This window comes from Podarcis muralis, chromosome 7, assembly GCF_964188315.1.
Source record: "Podarcis muralis chromosome 7, rPodMur119.hap1.1, whole genome shotgun sequence".
NCBI lineage: Eukaryota > Metazoa > Chordata > Lepidosauria > Squamata > Lacertidae > Podarcis > Podarcis muralis.
The window spans coordinates 26,609,213-26,623,095 of NC_135661.1; the positions used below are offsets into that span (position 1 = coordinate 26,609,213).

The window sequence follows — 13,883 nt, forward strand, 5'->3', positions numbered from 1 at the left end:
AGGCTTGCAGGAGCTCTGTAGAACAGCATATAAGCAGCCTGTAAAAAAAAACTCCTACTCTGCTACTGTTATCAACTGGTGCTCATTCTTCATTGCTAGACCATAATCACTCCTGGTTGGATTTTGAGTTGCCACCTCTGTGCTGCATTTTGAGAGCACCTCCCCACCCTGCCAAGGACGGTCTAGTCTGACCTGCTCTCCAGGCTTCCCATTCAAGCACACCACTTGCTTTGCAGATTCAGACCAGAGGCCAGTCTGCCCAGTGATGTGTCTCTAGGTCCCTAAGGAGCCTGAATGAACAAGACAAACCCCATGGTTTGTTCCTGGTATCTGACCCTCTGAGAGAGAATGCCTCTGCATGTGGAAATTCTGTTGTTATTTTTATTGCTCTCCTGGCCAGTAAACTCTTGGCTGAGTTCTCCTTCATTCATAATCTAGATACTCTTTTTCTGAAAGCCATCTAAAGGAGTGGAGGCCAGCCACCTCCATGCTCTGTGGCTATGGACCTGGCAATTACATCCTCTTATTTATCCTGAGTTCAACCCATACCCCCGGAGGCCAACGCCAGAGCAGTGAAGAGGACTCCAATCATGACTGAAGGCACCTTGGGTGGAGTGTCCAGCTCTTCTCAACAGATGAACTCCATCCAATCTTATATTCTGGGTGGGTCTATCAGAGGCAGATCCAGCCAAGGATGCCGTCAGCAACAGAAAGGTCCCCATTGGCTGTGTGCCACTGGGAGACGTGGCAACTGGAATGCTTCTGTCTCCTGCTTTCCAAAGGCCATGCCAAAATAGTCTCACAAGCACCTGTTTTCCCATCAAGGCCATGGCTTTGATGCCTGCTGAAGATGTGTGTGTGGTGGTGCCCTTGGCAGCCTAGTTGAGAGCAAGCTGGCAAAGCCAGGGCAGACTTTGAGTGCACCCAGTACTGAGACCATGGAGCTGCTGCCACTCAGTGTAAACAATATTGAACTAGATGGACTTCCTATAAAGGCAGCTTCTTAAAATCATCCTTCTATTTGGAGACCATGAGAACTATAATCTTATTTTATTTGGTAGAAAGGGCTCAAAGGTAGAGCACCTGTTCTGCATGAGGAAATGTCGCAGGTTCAATCCCTGGCATCTCCAGGTATGGCCAAGAAAGATGCCTATCTGAAATTGTGGAGAGCTGCTGCCAGTCCTTAGAATATGTGAAATCAGCTGCCTCTGAAAAAGAGTCACAATGCTTGAAATGCATTGGGACAATAAATTGGGACAATAAATCATTCCCACTCGAATGCATCTATATTTATTGCCCCACCCACTTTTCCCTCTGGACTGTGGACCCCGGAAGATGACCCAGAAATTAATGTGCCCCTCAGGCTTCAAAAAGCTTCCCTACCTCTGATTTAGATACGTAGATGAAAAATCAGGCTCGTTTCCAGAATGAAAGCCACCCTAGAAGCAATTTTTGTTGCTGCTTAAAAGAAAATTTAAGCTTAAAATAAAAGGGGGAGGTCTCAGGCCTGTGCAAAGGACTTGAACAACACCCCTGCTGTGAGATGTCTCAGCAACCAGAGTGTGGGATCCAGTCAGGTCCTTCGAACAAGCTGTCCCCTTGTTCTTTCTATTTGCAAAGCGATAACTTGGCAAGGTCAGATATAGCCTGTTATTTAAGCCTGGTTTAGGTCAAGGCTGGTTTCCATTATAAATACACTGACTTCACCCCTGGATCACCATCACTCGGTCACCATGTTCAAGTTGGTCTTCATCGCTTTGATCCTGGGCTACGGTAAGTGTCTTTGGTGCAGTTAAGTTGGGGCTGTTTGGAATGCAATTCGTCTTTTCATTGATAACAAGTCTCAGCCCAGCCCAAAATAGTTCTTTGGAAATGCAATGAATTCAGTTTCTTGTCTCTGGTGAAGTAGCCTCTCTCTCCAAGATGAGCTTCATCGTGGGTTCAAGAGCATACAAATTTGCACAAAATGAACATAACTTTGGAACTCCCTGCATATCAGGGAACAGCTTTCACTGTACTCTTTTCGGCGCTGGCTGAAAACGTTTTGCTTAGGCAAACCTACCGAGACACGTAGACCATTGACACATGCTTAATCTGGTCTTTAGCTTATCATTGATTTTAATTAATTTTTTTTGACGATTTAAAATGGTTCTACTTTTTTAATGATGATTTCATTTTTATTCTTTTTGTAAACTTCTTTTAGGTAGTTTACAATCAAGCAATATATAAATTAAGAAATAAACAAAATAAATAGCCTCTGGTAGCTTTTTTTTAAAAAGGATGCTTCTGCCGAAAAGCCATGAACAGATTCATTAAACCAATAATGGGCAATACCAGTGTGTCCAGCTCTGGCTCCCTTGTGGTACCCAAGATGCTCATCTCAGTCTCTGTCTCTCTCCTCCCTCTCCCTAATTTTCTCTTTCATCACCCCCACGCCTGCTGTCGTCTTCCAGCCCACGGCTGTGGCAAATCTGCTTATCCACCCAACATTTCCCGTGTTGTCGGAGGTGAGGACGCCAGACCCCATAGCTGGCCCTGGCAGGTAAATCCGCAATGTTTTTCCCCCACGTGCGGTGCAAGCGTCACGTTTGCTTTTTAGGAGGGGAGAAATGGCCCAGTGTCGTCCTGCGGAACATCTTGCCACCAGAAGTGGCTGCAGGTTCTGAAGTTCCCAGGCCCAGCCATGAACAGGAAGATTATCACAACCTGATAGCAGAGTGGATGATCCAGCACGGTGGGCTGGATCTAAATGCTGAAGGGGAGAAATGGTTTGTCGGCTGCTGCCGCTGCCTCCCATCTCCAGCTTTGGAGGAGAGACAGTCACTACCTCTCAGCCCAACCTACCTCGCAGGGTTGGTGTGTGGATGAAATGGGGAAGGCTGCAAAACCAGGCATGCTGCCTTGAATTGTTGGGGATATAAATGCAGTGAATTGATATATAAGAAACGTCAAGGTGTGAGGCCAATATTGTGGCAAAGATACCAGGTCGACACATCAAAATATTTGTTCTTGACCCATACAGCTAACAGCCATCTGCCTTGGGGGTGGGTTTGCTTTTCAGGTCTCCCTCCAGTACGACAAGAATGGCGTCTGGGCTCACACATGTGGAGGAACCCTGATTGAGTCCAACTGGGTCTTGACAGCTGCTCATTGCATCAGGTAAGCTGTACCCCACCAACAGCAAGGATGCTGCAGAAACCCATCAGGCTGCAATGGTCCTGAGGCTGCAGTGGAGCGGTTGCCTAGTAATACTGGAACACCCACATATTCCCGAAAACATTGCCATATTCCCAAAAGTGAAAATCTGGACAAAGTTGTTGAGCATTTTTTGGGAGGGATCTCCCCCTCCCCATTTATGTTTTTGGACTTTTTTGGGGGGGTTATAAAAGCATTTTTAAAAAAACCAAAAAACTGCCCTACTTGCCACATGTACAGGTTTTCCCAGACATTTTGCCGATTCAGCAAAAACCCACCTGAATGACTTTTTGCAGCCCGATTCGTGGATGTGTCCTGGAAAACACGGACATATGGCAGCTCTACACACACTACCATTCAGATTTCCTTGTTTCACATCGGTGTGCTCCGCTGAACCCTGAGCCTAACCTTTTAGACTTAATTTTTTAAATTAAAAAAATTGCAAAATGGGCAAGCAGGAGGTCACTTTTTTGTGACATAATTTCAGAACTTGTTCAGAATGGCCACTGGATTTTTCTGGATGGAAGGAGTCTATAAGATCCCTCTGTTCAAGCTGAAAAAAATACCAACAAAATCACGCTGCACTCTCAGGCCAAGAGCACTTTGTTTGACATGTCCCATAGAACCAAAAGTGGTTCATTCATAGCTCATCACTGCTAATGAGAATTTTGCAAATATGGGGTAGGAGATCTGGGATAGCTCACTCGGTCAAACATGGGGCTCTTAATCTCAGGGTCATGGGTGCAAAAGGGTGTGAGTGGTAAGTTTTATTTCTTTATACACACAATCAAATGTCTTTCAATAAAATGTTGGTTTTATTTATTTCATAAAAATTTATACACTCCATGACTGTAAAAAAACGCAACAACCTTCAAAGCAGTTTACAAAGAGGGGGAGAAAAACAATAAAATTTTGATTTAAAAACAACGATTTAAAACATTCATAAAATTTAAATTGGCAATAAACTAAAAACAGATTAAAAGACACACCAACATTCTTCATAGCTGGGTAGGCTTGTCTCAGCAAAAATGTTTTAAACAGGTGCTGGGAAGAGTACAGCAAAGGAAGATGCCTAGTGTCAATAGGCAGGGAGTTCCACAGTGTAGGTGCTGCCACACTAAAAGATTGATCAGATGGAACAGATATTATGTGGTGCTTACAACAGTGCCAGTTCCGTGGATCAAAGCAGTCAACTGGGTAAGGGCATTTTGCAGGTAAACTAGTCCTAAACTGCAAACACATTGAACTTGGCCCAGTAATAACACACAGACGCACACACCCTACCAAAAGACCCTGCTCATTTCTAGGAGGACAAAATACTCAGTGTACGAATGAAGGAAGCTGTTGGGAAGGCATCAAGGAATCTGCATTTCATTTGATATTCACACACACAACGCCACTGCCTGTTCCTTATGTCTGTAGCTCCAGTCGGACTTACCGCGTCCTTTTGGGCAAACAAAACCTGGAAGTAGAGGAGGCCGGCTCTGTGGCTGTTGCTGTGGAAAAGTTGATCGTCCACGAGAAGTGGAACTCCTTCTTGGTCATGTAAGTTGACGTGGGATCCAGAGAGTCAGGCGAGAGCTGCCCAAGTCCTGATCCTGCCAAAATAATTCCTGCCGGTATCTGGCTTTGCTAGTGGGAGAAATCACATAGAAACTTGAGTGTGTTGCTGTTGTTGTTTTGGTGTGTGTGTGTCTGCTTACGGGATGACCTATTAAATTGGTTTGCCATTGCTGACAGGCAAATTACCAGCACTGCCTTAAGACATACGATGATGGCTGTGTTGGGAATATTCCATTCCACCTTAAGGAGCAGACATGGAACTGTTGCGTGTCACATGTCTGTTTACATTCCAGCACAGCTTGCTGGAAACTTCCCTTGTGTGTATAGCTTTTGCTTTTCTCTGTCTCTCCGAGAAGGCAAAGAGAGATACAATATGTTTCTTTGTCCTGATTTATGATTAATAAATCCGTAGTTGTAGTATGCTTCCACAAGCCTCACGCCTATTCTGTGTGCGCAGTTTGCTCAGCTGATATAGTGTGCCCTGGCTTTGAAGCCTGGGTCACTGATTTACTTCGGAGCAGAGGCTGATGGGTCTTTGCAGTGGGACCGCTGGAAGGAGACAACTCAGCTGGGGATAGCAACCCTCTTCATGCCAACAGGCTACTGGCTTAGAGAACTTGAAAAGTGGATTTAACAAATGCAGGCACTGTTGCAGAAATGGCGTGCCTTTTTTTCCTGACAAGAGTTGCCTTTCCTGGGGGTATTCTGCTGCATGGGTGTATACGCTCAGGCCAGGTGGCATCAGTCATTTCTCTCTTTCTTCCACCCCTTTTCTCTCTCTTTTTGCCACCCTTCCCTGTCCTTTTCCTGACACCCCCTTCTCTCTCTCTTCTCCTGTCTCTCAATCTCTCGTTCTCTCCCCCCCCCCGCCATCCATCATTCAGCAAGCTGCCAGGGGAAGAACAGATCTCACCGTCTTGGGTTGGTGGCAGTTGCGGTCCAAACATCTGGAGGCCATGAGGTTGGGGAAGGCCGGAGAATATTAAGTTTGACTCCTCTGGGTGAAAAGCTGCTTTTGAAAACCAAAACATAGACCTCTGTCCCCTCTTGGCTTCGCTTTTCAGCAACGACATTGCCCTCCTCAAACTGGCCGAGCATGTGCAGTTCAGTGACACGATCCAGGCCTCTTGCCTCCCTGCCGCAGATGCCGTGCTAGCCCAGGATTACCCCTGCTACATCACTGGATGGGGACGACTCTGGAGTAAGTTGGGTGATCCCTGTCCTGGGCGTGAGCATTCTGGAAACAGCTGGACAAAGACCTTAGGGGTTGCATCCAGTGCCAGTCCTACTGAGAGCAGACCTATTGAGGTTCATGAACACTACTAACTTATGTTCATTCACTTCAGTGGGTCTACTCTGAGTACAAGTTCAGTTGGATACAAGGTACCAAAGCTCCCCCAGAACGTCTCGAAGGATTCTTCTATGTACACGAAGAAGGAGGCTCGCTTTTCGTAGCTCAGTGTCTGTGTTGTGTGCCTGCCTTGAAGAAGATGGGATGAATCTGTCAATTTGAGTTTCTCTCAGTTTCTCGTTTTTACAGTCTTAAATTCAGTGTTCCACATTTCCGCATCAGTTTGCAAATTTCTTTTTTTTTTTTAATACCTATGGAAAACAATCAGCATTTTAGAGTGAATTTCTCTTAAGACACACATTCTTGGATGGAATTTCCCCTTACATACACATTTATTTCTTTTACAAAACAATTTCCCCCAACAGAATACATATGTCTGTGTTGTTTTTACTAATCTATGCATTTTATACAAACTTTCTCCTAAGGTACACTTTTTTTGCACACCGCTTGTTTGGAGAACTATAATACAACTTTCAATTAAGTGTGAATACTGAAGAGTAGCTGTGTTTCAGTCTGCCTATTGATTCAGAAAATGCAAATTAGATAAGTTTGCATTGAAATCCAAACCAAGCCAAGTTCCTCCTCATCCCTACTCTTAAGGGTCTCTCTGTTGACTGTGTGTCTGTGAGTTAAGGGTGCATGATTGCGGGCTTTCTGGTCCACACAGGAGGGGGGGCTAGTCCCACCTACTTTTGAAATGTCCCCAACAGCACCCCAATGAGTAATGCGACCCTCTGCCCAAAAGAAGGTTCCCCACTATTCATGCAGAGTTGCCAGCTTTTGATTTCATAAATTCAGGTAGCCTGGCAAAGGCCAGATGGCAGATCAAAGTGGGATACGGGGTCAAGCAGGTTGTGTGTAAATGTGGTTTTGACTCTTTGGGAAAGACTCCTTACCACTCTCCTGTCTGTTACACTCTGCAGCCAATGGCCCCATCTCTGACAACCTTCAGCAGGCCTTGCTTCCTGTGGTAGATCATCAGACTTGCACCAAATGGGACTGGTGGGGCTCCATGGTCAAGACCACAATGCTGTGCGCAGGAGGCGATGGTGTCGTTTCAGGATGCAATGTAAGTCTCCCCATACCCTTCCTTCCTCATAAAGCCTTCCCTACTTTCTCACTCTGAAGAAGGTTGCTTGTGGTTTCACTTAGTTTGCACATTTTTCTCCATGAAAACGAACAATGGTCCTTGCTTGAATTCCGGCTCAGTCCAAGTGACCCTTGCCAAGCCACTTAGGTACTTAGGAAGTTGTGTTAGCAAACCTTTGCAGCTTGGGTGAATTAGATTGGAATAATCACTTACCATTTCTGGAGTTCAAAGGCTTTATTCATGCAGGAACTGTTCGTGGAATGTGTGAAGACAAGACAGAGAAAATAAGAGACATATTGTATGGAGAGAGCAACAAACAAAATGGCTCAGCTTTTAGGGATGGAGTTAACTTAGGCATAGAAGCTACAAGCTAGTGCTGGCTAGAATGCTACACAACCAGTTTCCTCTGGTGGCTAAAGTAAAACATGCATTAGTTAGAAGTGCAGGAGAAGGAAATGAATTTGCTTTTCTCCAGCATTTATAATGTGCTTTAAACGTATGGTGTGTATGCAGGGATGGAGAAACAAGGTGTGTGGGACTCTTTTTAAGGGGATTTGGATAGTGGCAGGGGTGAATGGGGCCAAAGGACAGGGAGAACATATGGGAGAAATATTGGATGCAAACATCAACCCTGAAAGCCCAACCTACAAGTTGCACTGCAGACAGAAATTCAAATAGTTTGAGAACTCGTGTAAGGCAGGGATGGGGAATATGTGCCCCTCCATCACACACTAACACTCCAGATATTGTTGAACTGCCATCATTCCCAGCCAGCCTGGCCAATGTTCAGGGATGATGGGGGGGTTGTGGTCCAGCAACATCTGGAGAGCCACAGATTCAGCCTGCATAAAACAGACACACAGACCTATGGACTCTGTCAAGCACAGAAGTGAGCTTTGTCAGATCAGGACTCCACTTCCATTTTGCCCTGCCCTTGGATCATAATAGGGAAACGGAGGTATATGCATCCTGTTTTTCTTCTGGCAGGGGGATTCTGGAGGACCCTTGAACTGCCAAGGCGGAAGCAACTGGGAAGTTCATGGCATTGTGAGCTTTGGATCAGGGTTGGGCTGCAACACCGCTAAGAAGCCGACCGTTTTCACCCGTGTGTCTTCTTACATTGATTGGATTCAGCAGGTGAGGTTCCCGTCTTTTGCCCAGCAAAGTTGCAATGGTCTGGATTGCTTAATTCATACCTGTGCAGCTGACTTTTCTTTTCCAATCTTGGAAATGTTAACATCTAGCGTCTGCATAATTTCTTGTTCAGAACTCAAAAGAGTTCTCAGTGTCCAAATGCTGAAATCCAGCATTTGTGTTTTGTTAGAAACTGAGAAGTATATTTTATCATTTCATTGGGAGCAGTTTGGGAGTGGCATTCCAGCTTTAGGGCACAGTAGATGGTCCCCAGTCAAATCTTCAACCTTTTGGCATATTCTGGTTTTATTTTTTATTTATTTTTTATTTTTGAGGGGGGGAGATTCAGTCCAAATGATTAATTGACACACTTAACTGGGAGTAACCCCATTTGAATGTTGGCATGGCTTTTAATCTGTTTTCAGCTTATTGTTGATTTTAATTAACCTTTGCGTATTTTAAATAGCTTTTTTGGGGGGGTTATTCTTACTGATTATTATATTGTTTTCTTTTTGCTTAAGGGTATTTTAAAAAAAAACAATCAAGAGGGTATTAAAAAATTATTAAATAAATAAATAAGGTAATTGAGCTTTGGTTCCATTGACCCCACTGGGATTTTAAGTCATGACTTACTGTAAGTCTCATTTTCATCGGGGGCCAAAATCCCCACACTAAAATGCAGAAGGGGCATTTGGCCGGCTATGGTCTAGGAACAAAGACTGAGTTCAGCAAGCTGTTTGCATCTGGACCATCTTGGCTATTATTGTATCCTGATATCTAAATTCTAATGCCCAAATTCACATATATATATATTTTTGGTCTCTTTTCCTCTAGAAACTGAATGAGAACTGAAGAGCCCACACTGTGACCTTGTGGATCAATATGAGAACATCTTAATAAACCACCAGAACTGCAACCAATAAACTGTCACAACTGCTCTCATGTCAATGCATTGTGTTTTTTTCCTGCTCTCACTTGAAATGCTTGGAATCACTCACACTGGTTGGGGTGCAGAATCTTTTTTGAGTCCAAAGACTGCATTTCTTTCTGGGCATCATTCTGGAGGGCCGCATGTCAAGGCTGGGGAGGGCCAGAGGCATAAGTAGGTGGAGCAATGGGTGCGAATTTTACCTTTGAACAACAGGCTAATTTCCGTGTGTAACACTCTCTCCCCTGCATCCAGAAAAGTGAGAGATATTGTCAGAGTGCATGGAAACATTGCAGGCAGACAAATGCACTCAAGGAGAGCACAAAGCAGGGGGTGGCCTTGGGAGAGTTCTGAGATCCAGAGATCCAGTGGGTCACATTCAGCTCCCAGGCCCGAGGCATCCTTCCCTACCTCCCCAGTTTACACCCTTTCCAGTTCACAGGTGAAAAACTGGAAGCCTCTTCTTGGGCATATACTTCAGCTGACCCTATATACCACAATCTGTCCCTCTTTTCTCATTGACTGTATATCAATGCCATCGAATCGCAGTCAGTGAAATTATGGGGCCAAATGACCCACCTCTGAATGGCGCTAATGGAAAGCAGGATGAACCCAGGGCAGTGACTCATCCAGAGACCCAATGGGCAGCCTCCTTTGTGACTGGATGGCACTGGGTTCAAAGGACCATTTCTTACTTGAACGCCTTGATTTCTTACAGTGCACAAGGGCAGCTTCTTTTCAGCACGGCTGTCTCGCTCCAGCAAACAGCTTGGGCATTCACTGAATTGCGGAGTTGGAAGGGACCCCAAGTCTAGCCCAACTCTCTGCAATGCAGGAATCGGACGACTTTGGAAAGTCTAAGCAAGAGGGGATGTTACTCCATAATTGTACGTGGTTGTCAAGTACATAATCCTACCCTTCGTCCTGAAAAAAAGAACCAATTGAAAGAGTTTCATTTGGAAGAAAGGGGAGGAAGGGAGGGGGGAGGGAGAGAGAGAGAGAGAAAGAGAGAGGGAGGAAGGGGAGGATAGAGTGTGTGCACCCAAATATCTAAATGGCAAGAGGCTCCTGGCATGCCTGCATTTACTCAGGGTTTAGTTTCCTTGGAATAAAGGTCAGCAAAGTGATATGTTTTTAGGCTATATGGTTTTATCTAGACATACAGTGGTACCTCTAGTTATGAACTCCATTCGTTCCGGAGGTCCGTTCTTAACCTGAAACTGTTCTTCACTTGAGGCGTGCTTTCGCAAATGGGGCCTCTTGCTGCTGTTGTGCCGTCAGCACACAATTTCCGTTCTCATCCTGGGGCAAAGTTCTCAACTCAAGGTAATTCTTCCAGGTTAGCCTGAGGCATTTGTAACTCGAGGTACCACTGTAAATACAACCAGAGCATCAGATGGAGGAGCTCACAGCCCTAACACCCCAACAGATTAAAACCACGCTCAAGGAGGCTTACAACATGAAAAGATTTACATAACTACAAAAGCAGTCATCAGCAATAAATAAGATACATCAAAAAGTACACAACAAGATTGAAACCATTATCACATAAATCGTAGGACCTCATCATAAGGATACAAAAAAAGAATAACATCAGTAACAGCAACAAAAATACTGAACAAAACCACCCAAATAATAGTACCTCAGCCCCGTCTGTCTATCTGTCCAGCTTCCAGCATCAGCCCAACTCCAGCCCTCAACTCTCTCCTTGGCTTGCTGCTCTTCAGCCAGCCAGGTGAGGTGGGAAAAGGCCCGTCCATTTATCTCTATGGCAATAGAGCCACCTCTTTTGATATGACAAATAGCGGTACTTAACTGGCCATTACCCTAACTGAAAAACTGGTTTGGCTGGTTTAGCAGCCTTTTCTACTGAGTTCTAAGCATCTGGACTGACTCCCCAAACTCAGGAGAGGGAGGGAGGTTAGTAAAGCAAAGAAAGAGGTGAGTGAGGAGAGGAAGGAAGAGAAAGGAAAGAAAGATTCTCTCCCTGAAGAATAGCCCATGGAGTACAATGAGTTATTCCCCACTTCCACAGCCATTACCTTCAGCAAGCGCCACCTCCTGCTCTGATTTGAATTCCAGACTTTTGTACTGTGTACATTTCCCTCTCCCTGCCGAATACCCCTTCCCTTAAAAGCTACAGCTTTTAAGACAGGCTAAAGCCCCTGGACCTCTCTTTACATTAGCCGCTGCAGTTCAACAGGATTAGTTCCTTCTCTGGAAAGAGGACTCTGTATGTTTCTTGGAGTGCTTCCAGGCAAACTGTTTTCTCCTGTGTACACTCCATAGATGTAAAGCACACACACACCAAGAATCCTGGGAACTTTAGTTTATCTATCACAGGGCTACAATTCCTATCACCCTTAATATGGCAGAATTTGTTCATTTTTTTTTAAAAAAGGACATACTTTAAATGCATGCTGTGTATGCAGAATACTGGCTATTTAATGAGCTTTAATTGCACTTGAATTTGCCACTTTGAGATTGAATCCCGCCCAAAAAGAGGGACTGTCTGGAAAGCAGTATCAGCAGCCTGTTGTTGTTGTTGTTGTTGCTATATTTGTACCTCACCCATCTGACTGGGTTGCCCCAGCCACTTTGGGCAACTTCCAACAGATATAAAAATATAACAAAATATCAAACATTAAAAACTTCCTGATAGAGTGCTGTCTTTAGATGTCTTTTAAAAGTCATGTATTTATCTCTTTGACATCTTTTTATTACTGTATTACTTTTAATTTCTTTTTTCTTTTGACAAAGTAATAATCAAAAATAAATAAGAATAAAAATGTGCACCTCACCACCGAGACCATTCCACTGTAACTATCCAACCTCCCAAAATTTCAACACCTCTTCCGATGGTTTGACCCCTTTCCGTTTTAACAGTACAAATTCTATAAACACCTTCCATATCTCCTCAAAATCATTTCTCCTGCATATGCCCTGCCTTACCTTAATGAAACATGTTAATTTATCATTAACAGCTATATCCCGCACCTCTTTATATCATTTTTCCATTTTATATTCTTGCCCCTTCCACTTCCTAGCAACAATGGTGTTTTTTTCTAAAAAAATGTTTAGGGGTACTCTCATTTTCCTACTCATATTGAAATACTGCCCCTCAATGAGGCCAAACTTAGATTCACAAAATGTTTAGGGGTATGCGTACCCCTGCGTCCTCCCAGGAAAAAAGCACTGCTTAGCTATAATAATTCGTGCAGCTGTCAATAAATTTGTGAGCAAGTTCTTCATAGCCTGCGAACCTTCCACCCCATCGTAAATTGATAATAATGCTACCTCTGGACTTTCAGTCAGCTTTAACCCAGTGATTTCTGTTATCTCCATCTCCTTGACATCTGATGGGAGGGTGTTCCATAAGGCTACCGAAAGGCTGTCTGCCAAACCACCCATGCAACATCTGCATGTGTGTGTGTGTGTGTGTGTGTGTGTGTGTAGCCAGAGACCATGCAATACACTACAGACACCTGAGGCGCTAGGTTACATCACTCCTTTCTGGGCAACCATCTATAGAACATTATTCCCTCCTCGTTAAACAAGCAAGTGGGTGAATTAGCCAATGGAAACTGAGGCTGCCTCCAGATGTAGTAGAATGTTGCACATTGCGGAATATGTTCTTTGCAGTGTCTGAAAAACTTTGTCATCAAAATCCCCTTTAGAAAATGGGCTCCAGTCCTCATGGTTCAAAACAAAGGGGCTGATTTAAATAGGAGCAGAAGAAGAAGCCTACAGCATTGCTCCATCTAACCCAGTGTTGACAGACAGTGGCTCTGCAGGATTCAGGCAGGGAAACTCTCCCATCCCTATCTGGAGATAAGAGAATTGAAGCTGAGACCTTTTGTGGGTGAAGGAGACACTCTGCCACTGAGACAGCAATCCCTTGAAAGGGGCACATCTTAATTCAGCGATGCAGTTTTCCAAGCAAACAAGGTTTACAGAAATTTATAGATGGGTACTTTCCAACATCTTGAGTCCCCAAACCGGAACTCGCATCTTCCTATTCAACCTGCACAAGATCACAGAGCCCCCAAAATGTGCTTTTTTTCAGGCTGTGCTCTCACGGTGCACAAAAATGCATGTTTTGAGGCGTCAAATGAGATTGTGGCCCTGCATGAGAGTGTGGCCCCGAAAGAGTGCTTTTTCAAGACAAAATGTTGGGGTGAAATCATGTGAGACTACAGCACTCAAAATGGAGATATAGTACAGGCATCCTGCCCCACCCCCAATACTGGGGTTACATTCCGGCCCCTCGTGTGCATAAGTAAAATCTCATAAAGTGGGGAGCACCCTCTAAGAAGGCTCTGAATGCCTATTCTTCCCTGCTCTTCAGTTCTATCAACAATCCAGACCAAAATATCTAGAGTTGAATCTCATGGGCTGGCTGGAGGCTGGAGACCATGCGGTTGTTGTTGCTGCTGCTGCTGCTGCTGTGCTACCCCAGGCGCCGGCTATTAGGCAGGGAGGCTGAGCAGCATAAACAAAGCCCCACTGAGCCTCTGGTCTCTTTGGGGCTTTCTCCACCCTCAATGACAAAGACAATCCTCTTTGGGTTCTGGGGAGGGTCTCTATGTGAGCCATAAGGACTCTCCAGCTCTCTCCCACCA

The 13,883-nt window shown here is 44.7% G+C and overlaps 1 protein-coding gene across 1 annotated transcript; it reads left to right on the forward strand.

Moving 5' to 3' along the window:
• The first annotated feature begins 1,733 nt into the window (after positions 1-1,733).
• Positions 1,734-9,270, forward strand: CTRC (chymotrypsin C). The gene is made up of 8 exons (XM_028740562.2): positions 1,734-1,773; positions 2,454-2,542; positions 3,062-3,159; positions 4,618-4,740; positions 5,823-5,959; positions 7,033-7,178; positions 8,187-8,336; positions 9,168-9,270. Exons 1-8 carry the CDS (start codon positions 1,734-1,736, stop codon positions 9,183-9,185), a joined length of 801 nt encoding a protein of 266 aa, XP_028596395.2. The 3' UTR covers positions 9,186-9,270.
• The last annotated feature ends 4,613 nt before the right edge of the window (positions 9,271-13,883 follow it).